At 37.6% G+C, this 12,125-nt stretch overlaps 1 protein-coding gene across 6 annotated transcripts in view; it reads left to right on the forward strand.

The window, feature by feature from the left end:
- The window catches only part of SLC49A4 (solute carrier family 49 member 4), a 121,281-nt gene that overhangs the window by 59,057 nt on the left and 50,099 nt on the right, over window positions 1-12,125 (forward strand). For all 6 annotated transcript variants that reach the window (XR_010322905.1, XM_064290892.1, XM_003412961.4 and 3 more), the window contains exon 5: window positions 5,443-5,551. Coding sequence is in view for 5 of the 6 variants with exons in the window: in XM_064290892.1 (XP_064146962.1) it covers window positions 5,443-5,551 (109 nt within the window). In the remaining variant the exon portion in view is untranslated. The remainder of the gene's footprint in view (window positions 1-5,442; window positions 5,552-12,125) is intronic.

The raw sequence follows: 12,125 nt of genomic DNA on the forward strand, positions 1-12,125 counted from the left end.
GCCATCGAGTTGATTCCTACTCATAGCGACCCTACAAGACAGAGTAGAACTGCCCAATAGTGTTTCCAGGGAGCAGCTGGTGGATTTGAACTGCCAACCCTTTGGTTAGCAGCCGAACTCTTAACCACTGCATCCGTGGTCCATACAGCATATAGATGTCTCATTTTTTATACAGTCTGACAATGTCTTCCTTTTAATTAAAATGTAGGCCTTTTACATCTAATATACTTATTGATGTGGTTATGTTTAAGTCTGCTGTTTTGCTATTTGTTTTCCATCTGTTCCTTTTGTTGTTGTTGTTGTTCCTATGTATGTATATTTTTCTCGTGCTTTCAAAATTTTCTGTTTTACCTTGATTTTTAGCAGTGTGACTATGATGTATATATTTAGCTGCATGGTTTTCTTTGTATTTATTTTTCTTGGAGTTTAGTAATGCCTGTTGGTTTTGTACATTAATGGTTTTCATCAAATATGAAACATTTGCATTAAGACTGTCTTTTTGTTTAATTCTTTGAATATACTTATAGTGTTGTTGTTAGGTGCTGTTGAGTCAGTTACAATTCACAGCAACACATGTACAATGAAACACTGCCCAGTCGTGCTCCATCCTCACAATCATTGCTATGTTTGAGCCCATTGTTGCAGCCACAGTGTCAGTTTGTCTTGTTGAGGGTCTTCCTCTTTTTCACTGACCCTCTGCTTTACCAAGCATGAAGTCCTTTTCTAGGAATTGGTCCCTCCTGATAACGTGTCCAAAGTATGTGAGATGAAGTCTTGCCATCCTCGCTTCTAAGGAACATTCTGGCTGTACTTCTTCCAAGACAGATTTGTTCATTCTTCTGGCAGTCCATATGTTCAATAATCCAAAGGCATCAATTCTTCTTTGGTCTTCCTTATTTGTTGTCCAGCTTTTGCATATATATGAGGCAGTGGAAAATACCGTGGCTTTTTGGGTCAGGCACACCTTAGTCCTCAAAATTACATCTCTGCTTTTTAACACTTTAAAGGCCTTTTGTCCAATGCAATACATCATTTGATTTCATGACAGCTGCTTCTGTGGGCGTTGATTATGGATCCGAGGATCTAAGTAAATGAAATCCTTGACAACTTTTCTCCATTAATCATGATGTTGCTTATTGGTCCAATAGTGAGAATTTTTGTTTTCTTTACGTTGAGATGTAATCCATACTGAAGGCTGCGGTCTTTGATCTTCATCAGTAAGTGCTTCAAGTCCTCTTTACTTTGAGCAAGGAAGGTTGTGTCATCTGCATATCTCAGGTTGTTAATGAGTCTTCCTCTATTCCTGATACCCTGTTCTTCTTCATATAGTCCAGCTTCTCAGATTATTTGTTCAGCATACAGATTGAACAAGTATGGTGAAAGGATACAACCCTGACACAACCTTTCCTGACTTTAAACCATGCAGTATCCTCTTGTTCTGTTTGAATGACAGCCTGTTGATCTTTATACAAGTTCCATATGAGCACAATTAAGTGTTCTGGAATTCCCATTCTTTGCAGTGTTATCCATAATTTGTTATGATCCACACAGTAGAATGCCTTTGCCTAGTCAGTAAGACATAAGTAAACATAGCTGCTTTAAAACCTCTGCCAACTCCAACATCTGGGCTGTCTTAGGGCTAGTTTATATTGACTGCTTGTGTGTATGTGTGTGTGTGTGTGTCTGTGTGTGACTTTGGGTCACATTTCTTATTTCCTTGCATGTATGTTTGTTTTCTATAGCTTTTCTAACAAATTGTCACCAATTTAGCAGCTTAAAACAACACAAATATATTATATTACAGTTCTTTAGGACAGAATCCAGTAGACTCACCTGGTTTGTCTCTTCTGGGTTCCTCAAGACCAAAATCAAGTTGTCGGTCAGTCTCACCTCTTACCCAGAAATTTGGAGGAATCTTCTCCTAGAATCATTCCAGTTATTAGGAGAATTCAGTTCCATGGAGCTCTTTTCTTGCTGGCCGTTGCTGGGAGTGTTTTCAACTTTAGGAAGCCACCGCATTTTCTAGTTTATAGTCCCCTTCATCTTCAAAGATAGCAGTACTGCATGGAGTTCTTCTCACCTGTTGAGTATCTCCAACTTCCCCTTCTGTTAAATCTCTCTGGATCTTGCTTTCCCTAATAATTCCAGATTAACTGATTAGTAACCTTAATTATATCTGCAGAGTCCCTTCAAAACAGTACCTAGATTAGTGTCTGAATAACTGGGGGATGGGAATCTTTGGAGGGTACCTTTAGAATCCTGCCTACCATAAAAAAAAGCATGTCCAAAAATGTTTTCTTGTATACTGTGTATAATATGGGGCAGTTCTACTCTGTCCTATAGGGTCGCTATGAGTCGGAATCAACTCGACGGCAGTGGGTTTTTTTTTTTAAGTGGGTGTATAATGGATGATACAATATAGAGACTCTGAATTCTCTTATCTTCCTCTAAAATCAGTTAAATTTTCTTTTAGTGGGTAGTTTGATTACTAATTACCTTGAACTTGTGTGGGCTTCATTTTGTGTTTTATTTGGGCAAACAAATAGAAAACCCAAGGGCTGTTCTGATGCCAGTTTCTCTGTCATAAACCCATTGCCATCAAGTCAATTCCGACTCATAGTGACCCTATAGGACAGAGTGGAGCTGCCCCATAGGGCTTCAAAGGAGCGACTGGTGGATTCCAACTGCCAACCTACTGGTTAGCTGCCAGTTAGCAGCCAAGCTCTTAACCACTGTGCCACCAGTCATAGCTGCAACTACTCTGTCATAGCTGGAAGCAAAAGTCTGGCAGCCCAAGTCTGAAAAAAAAAAAAAAATTTAGCTTAAAAGGAGAGGATATTGGTAAATATTCCAGAGATTGAAATTTCAAATTAGTATTTATAGATTAATTACTAAATCTAGGATTTCCCTGTTCTTTAGTAATTTTTCAATGCTTCTAAACAAATTAGATTCAACTTTCTTGTTTTCAGAGCATTATATTATGAATGACAGGGTAAAGGGAACTATTTGGGGGAGTTTCAGGGAGACAAAAAGTGGTAGGATATTTTTAAAGCAGAAATGTATTTCTGTACAAACTTGTCTACACTGATACGATAAATTTTATAAAGAAATTACTATTTAGATTTTTACCTTTACTGATATTCTTTGGGTGTATCATTGTCCTATCAGTCAAGGTCCCTATAGTTAAAGCCGTTCCAATGTCAAAGGTTACTGTTTTGTTTGGAACAATAAGAGAATTAATGTTTAGAAAACAATAGCTTTTGTATATAAAAACAACAACCAGTTAGCAAAAAAAAAAAAAAAAAGACCAACTTGCAATACAACAAAAAAGATAAAATACCTTGTAATAACTGTAATGATAATCATGATATGCCTAAAAAAGAAATATTTTAAGTGTTTTTAAGGAGCACAAAAGAGGATACGAATAAATAGAGGGGCATTACCATGTTCTTCAACTGGAAAACTCCACGTCGAAAGGATGTTACTTTTCCCTGAATTAATTTACATTTCTCATGCTTCTAAATTTTAAAATGTCAACAGGGTTTTTCCCTAATTATACAAATTGATTTTGAAAGTTCATAATGGAAAAACAGACGTGTGAGAATAGCTTTTAAAAAATCTGAAAAAAAGGAGTTATGAGAAGGAACTAGCCCTATCAGATATTAACACATTTCATGAAGCTGTAATATTTAAAATGGTGAATGAATAAGTAAACAGAACAATGAAATATAATCAAAATTTCCAAAATAAACCCATATGTTTAGTAAAGATAGCATCTCAACTAGAAGTGTGGGGTGGTGAGATATAGATCCATTAATTCAACAAATATTTATTTGAATTTATTCAGTTAATGGTGTTTATAAACTCAACGATATAAAAAAACAAAGAATTTCTACAGGGCAAAACCACTTTGACAAATCAAAATGACAAACTGGGACTATTTCTAACTTCTATTATCATCAATACAGAACTTACTACCCTAGTATATAAAGAGCACTTACAAAGAAATAAGAAAATGACCAATGATTCTATAGAAAAATGGCCAAAGGATATAAACAGACCATTTACAGAAAGGAAAAATCATATGACTTATATGTGTCAAAATAAGCAAACATCTCAGATAAGAGGATAAACTTGTAACTATACTGAAATACCACTTTTCACTTATCAAATTGGAAAAAAGAACCCCTCCCCCCCCGACCAAATTGCCAGCACCTATGTTTGGTGAGGTTTAGGAGAAACAGGAACTCTCAAACAGTTGCCAATGGTAGCATAAATTGGTACAACCTCTGTGGAGGGCAATTGGTAATATTGATTAAAATTACATACTCTCTGACATGGCAGTTGCCCTTCTAGGAATCGATCCTACAGTTGCACTAACACACATGTAAAATGACCATAAAAGCAAAAGACTAAGAAAAAACCAAAATATCTATCAGTAGAGTTGTTATTTGTTAGGTGCTGTCAAGTCAGTTCTGACTCACAGTGATCCTGTGCACAACAGAATGAAACACTGCCGGGTCCTGTGCCATCCTCACAGTCATCGTTATGCTTGAGCCCATTGTTGCAGCTACGGTGTGTATCCATCTCATTGAAAGACCCACTTTTTTTTTTTAATCAGTAGAGGGGGCTGGTTAAATGATTAACGATACACCGAGACAATGAAATACTATGCAGGTATTAGAAAGATTGAGACAGCTCTTTGGGTAGAGATGATGGAATGAACTCTAAGCCCAATTCAGTTAAAAAAGCAGGGTTCAGCAAGTGGTTATATGCTAGCATTTGTGGTAAAAGGTGGAGAAAAGAATGTATATATTTGTATTGGCTTGTGTATTTATGAAATATTTTTGGGCAGTTACCCAAGAGACTGGTAACATTGGTAATCGTAGGGCAAGGCACTGTGTGGCTAAGGAATAGAAATAAGAGGAAGGTGTTTTGTTTTTTTGCCCCATACTTTCATACCTTTTGATTTTGAGTTATTTAAATTGTATTGCCTATTGGAAAATTTTATTAATAAAAACTTCAGAAATTATGAAAAATAAAATGAAAGTTACCATGTAAATAAATAATAAAACTATTGAGTTATACACTTCTGTTGAGTCTTTGCCTTTTCCCTCTACACCTTGTTCATAGGGAGAAATAGCATTTGTCCTTTCAAATACAGGTTTGCTTTCTCTTCACTGAACTACCTACTTATTTCTGTGAAATAATGCTGGCTGTTCATCTATGTAATAAAATAAATATTGGTCAATTTTAAGCAATATGACAAAAATGATTATTCTCATAAAAATTTAAATAACTTTGAATTAACAAATTGACAAATACTTTCTATTTCTGATTCTAGTATTCCAGTTTCCAAATGATTTATATTTTTCGTGAGTAAGAGTTTAAATTCTGGTGTTTTAATTTGTGATGACATTTTCTTTCAACTCTTTTTTACAGCAATTTGAGATTTTTGATGATTGCTTTAGCATATGCCATACCACTTGGTGTATTCGCTGGCTGGTCTGGAGTTCTGGACTTAATTTTAACACCAGTGCATGTGAGCCAAGTAAGTATTTTATTTCTTTATGTATTGTAGGTATTTTCGTTCATTTAAATTATAAATACTGGTTTTAGCTGCAAAGCGTAGGTTATACATTATACCATTATTGAAAAAGTTAGATCCTTATGGAATAGCTGTATAGTAAAACAATACTGATTTCCTTCCTTGATTTCGGTTAAGAGCCTTGAATTTCACATTTCTTTGGGTGTCATTAATGATGCTGATAAACGGATGGAAAAATAAAGGAAAATCTTAGTTTTGTTGACTTCGTCCTTTATCCTTGCTTCATGCTTTATAAGGAAGGTTAAGATCTCATCACCAAATATGACTATTCCTACTTCTCATTTCTTACTTTCTCTCTGGTTGCAGGATAGGGTTATGTCATTTTTTAAAAAGTAACCTTTACAGCTTGCTCCCATCCATTCCTCCTCCTTGCTCCCAGATAGAAGGGTAGAAAGGCGTAAAGAGAGATTTGGAGGGATAAATGCAAGAAATCCAGTGCACTGGTATGATATTCCATCATATGAATAAACAACAATTTATTCATTCTGCTTTTGATGAATATTTGGATCATTTCCAGTTTTTGACTGTCCCTAACAATGCTGTATAAATGTTTTTTTACGTGTCTCTTGGTGCACTTCTGTACACATTTCTGTTGAATGTGTATCTAGGACTAGAATTGCTGGTTATGGTGTGGGTATACTTTGGTAGGTGTACAGGGCAAAGCTACTAGAGGCTTAACAGACGGAGGCTGTCATGGAGTTGGAAGCAGAACAAAAATAGTAGAGGTCAAGCAGTTACTGGCATTCTTGCCCAGCCAGAGTAGTAAAAGCTCATTAATACTTTGTTAAAGCACTGGAGATCCTGTTGATATGTCATGAAGACAAAGCTTTAGAAGTGAGGACCTAGATAGTACTCTGCTAAGGATTACTTGGACAACTTGGGCTTAGTCCAGGAACACAGTCATGGCTGTTGACCATGAGTTCAATGTTAAATACCAAAACTCACTGCCGTCAAGTCAATGCTGACTCATAGGATGGAGTAGAGCTGGCCCATAGGGTTTCCAAGGAGTGGCTGGTGGATTTGAGCTGCCAACCTTTTGTGCTCTTAACCACAGCACTGGCATCAGCTCCTCGACCTTAAATAGTCAGCAACATATCATGAAACAGAAGCACACATAAAAAAAGATTATGTATTAATCAGTTGATGAAAATGTTGTAGCCAGAGGCTCTCAGGAACCTAACCCTGTATTTCCCCTAGGGGCAATGGTTCAGTATCACTAACTCAGTGTTTGTGGCAACTTCATAAAATGTAACTACCATAAATAACACGAATCGACTATGTAATTTTTTATGTTTTTTTTAACTTTTAAACTTTCTTTAGATACGCCTCTTGTAAGGAGCACATCACTGTTTTCTTTTTTTTTTTTTTAATAATCTTTGTTTTAATTGAAGCATTTGATCCATTTACATTTAATGTAATTACTGATAAATTTAGGTTTGAATATACCATCTTACTACTGTTTTTCATTTTATTCAGCCTAGTCTATCTTTTTTCTTTGCTGTCTTACCTTCCTCTGAATCAATTAATTATTTTTTATTATACTACTTTTCCCCCTTTAGCTTGGTAGTTACAGACTTTTTTTTTAGTTTTATGCTGGAAACTACAGCATGCACACTTACCAATGTTCATTATAAATCAGTGCTTTTACCTCTTCCGGGGCAGTCAAGGCCCTTAGAACCCTTTAACTCTGTTTAACCCTCTTCCATCATCTGTGCTATTGTTTTTTAAACTGTACCCATTAAACCCATTGCCACTGAATTGATTCCAACTCGTAATGACCTTATAGGACAGAGTAGAATTGTCCCATAGGACTTCCAAGGAACAGCTAGTAGATTCAAACTGCTGACCTTTTGGTTAGCAGTGGACCTCTTAACCACTGCACCACGCAGGCTCCTTAAACGGTGCAATACATTATTATTGTTGCTTTATACTGTCAGTACTCACTGAGATTCATTCTTATATTTACCCTTTCTATTGCTCTTTATATCTTCCTGTATCTTTGATCTTCCCTCTGTGATCATTTTTCTCTTGCTTAAAGAACACTGTCTTAGTTTCTTAGTGCTGCTGTAAGAGAAACACCACAAGTAGGTGGCTTTACCAAACAGAAATTTATTTTCTCACAGCTCAGGGTAGTAGAAGTCTGAATTCAGGTCACTGACTCTGGAGGAAGACCCTCGCTCTCTCAGCTCTAGGGGAAGAGCTTTCTCTTGCAACTTCTGTTCCTCAGCTCCTTGGTGATCTTCATGTAACATCTGTCTTCCCTGTTTGTCCCTGCTTCTCTGTGCCTAATCTGGTCTTTTCATATCTCAAAAGTGGTTAGGTTTAAGACACACCCTGCACTGACATGGCCTCACTAACGTAACAGAGAAAACTGTATTCCCAAATGGGATTACATCCACAAGTATATGGGTCAGGACTCCAACACTTTTTTGGGGGGCGGGACGGGGGGCGCACAATTCAATCCATAGCAAACTTCTTTAAATGTTTCCTTTTGTGCAGGTCTGCAGGTGACAAATACTCTCACTTGAGTTTAGTTTTTGTTTTGTTTTGGTCTGAAATTGTCTTCATTTTGCCTTCATTTTTGAAGCTTATTTTTGTTGGACATAGAATTATTGGTTGGTAGTTATCCTCTTTCAACATTTTGAAAATAATCCATTTTCTTCTGGCTCTCCCTGTTTTGATTGAGAAGTCACTTTTCAATCTTAAAAGGTGGCTGCTTTTAAAATTTTTTTCTTTGTCTTTGGTCTCAGCAGTTTTGTTATGATGTAACTAGGTAGTGATTTTCGTTGTATTGATCCTGCTTCACGTTTGTAGGGCTTCATTAATCTGTGGCTTCATGTCTCTTAACAGTTTCTGAAAATTGTCAGCCAGTATCCCTTCAAAGCTTATATTCACTCTCTCTGTCACCTCGGTCTGGGATTCTAATTACATATGTTAACATCACACTTTATCTCTTACTCTTTTCTAAATAGTCCGTCCTTTTTCCTTTCCATGATTCAGACAAGGCATTTTATTCTGGCCTTTCTTCCAACCCACTCTTTCAGTTTCCAACTGTGTACTATACTGTTAAATCCATGCATGAATTGCCAAATTCACTTGTTACATTTTAAGTTCTAAAGTGTTCATTTGACTCTTTTTTTATAGTTTCCAAATTTCTCCAGAAATTCTCAATCTTGTCTTTTTTTTTTTTTTTTTTGAACTCTTGAAGGTAGTTATCTAAAGTTTGTATTTCATAATTCCATTATCTGGATTCCTTGTGGGTCTGTTTCTGTTTTTGGTATTTATTCATGTTATGTGTGTGGCTATTTTTGATTGAATGCTAAAGACATAGTATATGAAAAGCTGTAGAGATAATTTAAGCTTCAGGATGATTTTCTTTTCCTTTAGAGAGGATTTATGTTTGCTTCTGGCAGGAATCTAGGGATCACCTTAAACTAGTTTCAGAGATTGAGATGATTTTAAACTGGATAATTTTAGTTCCTTAGAGTGCTGTTATATTTTCACTTTTCCATTACTCTTGGGGCATAGCCCTTCAGGACCCCCATCTAAAGTCTAGGGTTTTTACAACACCACCCATCCCACAGCAGGACCAAAACTTAAATTTTTTTTCTTTCCTATGTGTTACAGATTGAATTGTGTCCCTAAAAAATATGTATTGTAAATCCTAACCTCTATGCTTGTGGTTATAATCCCGTTTGGGAATGGGTTGTTTTTGTTATGTTAATGAGTAGGATTAGTGTAGGGTGTCTTGCGTTTATCTCCTTTCAGATATAAAGGAGATTAAGCAAGCAAGCAAAAGAAACAGGGATGGGAGAAGAACGATCCCAAGCCACATGAAGATTACCCAGGAGCAGAAGCTCAGAAGAGGCAAGGACCTCCCCCCAGCCAGAGCTGACAGAAAGAGAAAGCTTTTCCCTAGAGCCAGCACCCTGAATTCAGACTTATAGCCTCCTAAAGTGTGAAAAAATAAATTTCTGTTTGTTAAAGCCACCAATTTGTGGTATTTCTGTTATAGCAGCACTAGATAACTAAGATGTTAAATGCCCTTTGATAAAAAGGATAGCCCTGCAGAGGAGAGAACTGTCTTGCCCCATGTGCCAATGATTTGGAAAACTGTAAAGGTAATTTAAGATTTAGGGTCTTATTTTCCTCTAGAAAGGATTTATATTTGCTTTTGGCAGCAAACACTTGTAAAAAAAAAAAAAGACTTGTGTAAGGTGATTATATTACAGTCACGTATCACTCAGCGTCTACGAAACATTCTGTGAAATAGGATGTTATGTGATTTAGATGTTGTGCTAACACCATATTATATAGAGTTCACCTCGAGGTATGGCTGGTAAAAATGACCCTTCCCCTTGTTGAGTCAGGTGGACTCCAAAGGCAAGGCCGAGATCTCGATATTTGGGTGGCCTTATTACCAGAAGTTCGTAGCCAAGATGATCATGAACTTGGCCAACTGTCACCACCAGCACCAGGCACAGAGTACAGAGAAGGACTCCGCCCCAGAGGCTGACATCTAGCAGGCTCTAGATGCTGCACAGCTCTGGGTTCTCAAGCTTTGGGGGTATTTCATGCCCCGGGAGGGAGTCCATGCCAAGGTTCACATGGAAGCCCTGTCTTGAACCCAGTTCTTATAGGTCCTGCATCTACCCCCTGAGTTAAGAATGGTGGGGTGGGCTTTTTTTCTTTTCCCATGTTAAATATTTACAAACAAGAATTTAAAGGGTTCTAATAAGGAATCGAATTTCAAAAAAATACGACCACAGGCTTAGATGCAGTCGGACGTTGTCTGAATGGATGTTATGCAGTACATGACTGTACTTAGGGTTCGCTAAGCTACTGTGAGAAGTAAAGTAGACCCCCAAAATTCTGAGGCTTAAGAATAGATGTATGTCTCATTCACATATAGTCTAGGATACTTTGTGTAAGAATCTGTGACAGTTGCCCAGTTTGGTGGACAGTTCTTTGCCCCACACTGATTGAGAGACTCAGTCTGCTCCCACTTTGCAGCTCTTCTGCCCCCCAGAACTTTGTCATTATACGTGTGGTTGAGGCTGGTGTAACCACATCCAGATTCCAGGTGTCAGAAAGAGAAGGAAAGTACAGAGGAGACACACAGCTGTCCAGGTTCTAACCTGGGAGTAGCACACCTCACTTCTGCACTTTTCCATTAATGAAAACTTAGTCATGTGGTCACATGTAACCGAGTAGGAGCTGGAACTGTAATCTATATGCCCAGGTTGAAGAAAATAACATATTATGTTACAGTGGACACCTGGCAAGCTCTGTCACAGGTGTAATGAAAAATAAGACTGGAAAAATTATGAAAGGTAGAAGTTAGTTTTGGCAGGTCCCAAGTGGTAGTTCAAGTTTGAACTTTGCCCTCTAGCCACAAGAGAAGCCAGAGATTATTTTTCAGCAGGTGAGTGGAATGATTGAGATAATTTTTCTGGCAATGGTGAACAGAGTAGATTGTGGACCTTTTAAAAAATTATTACAGGAGTCCAGGAGTAAGAAATATGGTAACAAGTGTATGTGGTCACCATGGGAAGAGGAAAGGAGATAAAAATGCAATGTTAGGGACACGTGGATTTTCAATAATAGCAGCAACTAACATGTCGAGCATTTTACATTTAGTAACTAATCCTCAGAAAGGAGCCCTGGTGGCACAATGGTTAAGCACTCGACTGCTAACTGAAAGATTGACGGTGGCTCTGTGACAGAAGGACCTGGTGATCTGTTCCCATAAAGATTAAAAAAAAAAACAAAAAACCATTACCATCAAGTTGATTCCAACTCGTAGCAACCCAGTAGGCAGATTAGAATTGCCCTGTAGGATTTCCAAGGCTGTAATCTTCATGGAAGCTGACTGCCACATCTTTTTCCCAAGGAGCGGCTGGTGGATTCAAACCGTCGACCTTTTGGTGAGCAGCCAAGCACTTAACCACTTTGCTACCAGGACTCCTGCCCATAAAGATTACAGCCAAGACAACCCTATGTGGTGGTTCTGCTCTGTCCCAGGGAGCCATCATGAGTTGAAAATTGACTTGATGGCACCTAACAACAACAGCAATCCTCAGATAAAACGTTATTATCCCCCATTCTACTAATGAGGAAACTAAGGCTTAGAGCGTGGGTTAGGACAGAAGCCAAGTCATAATAAGAGTTCATCAGGGATGAGGAAACATAGAAGGCATTGTTTTCCCAGGGTCACATAGCTAGTAAGTAGCAGGGCTACAAAAGCTTTCTCGGGAGAGAGAGCTTTGCATTTGAAATTCAGCTCAAGATCTCTTTCTCTATCCATCCTCCCCCAGTTGCTCAGTCTCACATTTCTCTCTCTCTTCTCTGATCTCTTAAGTCATTTTAAGTTGTTGCCAGATGTTTTATCACTTTATTCTTTGCTAGGTGTTTTGTGTATGTTGGTTATATTTAAATTTTTTGAGGTTGGTGACCCATCTTTTGTGGTTTTCCTATTTTCTTTAGAGTTCCTGGTACAGTGCTAGACAGGTCCTAC

Source organism: Loxodonta africana, chromosome 1 (assembly GCF_030014295.1).
Source record: "Loxodonta africana isolate mLoxAfr1 chromosome 1, mLoxAfr1.hap2, whole genome shotgun sequence".
NCBI lineage: Eukaryota > Metazoa > Chordata > Mammalia > Proboscidea > Elephantidae > Loxodonta > Loxodonta africana.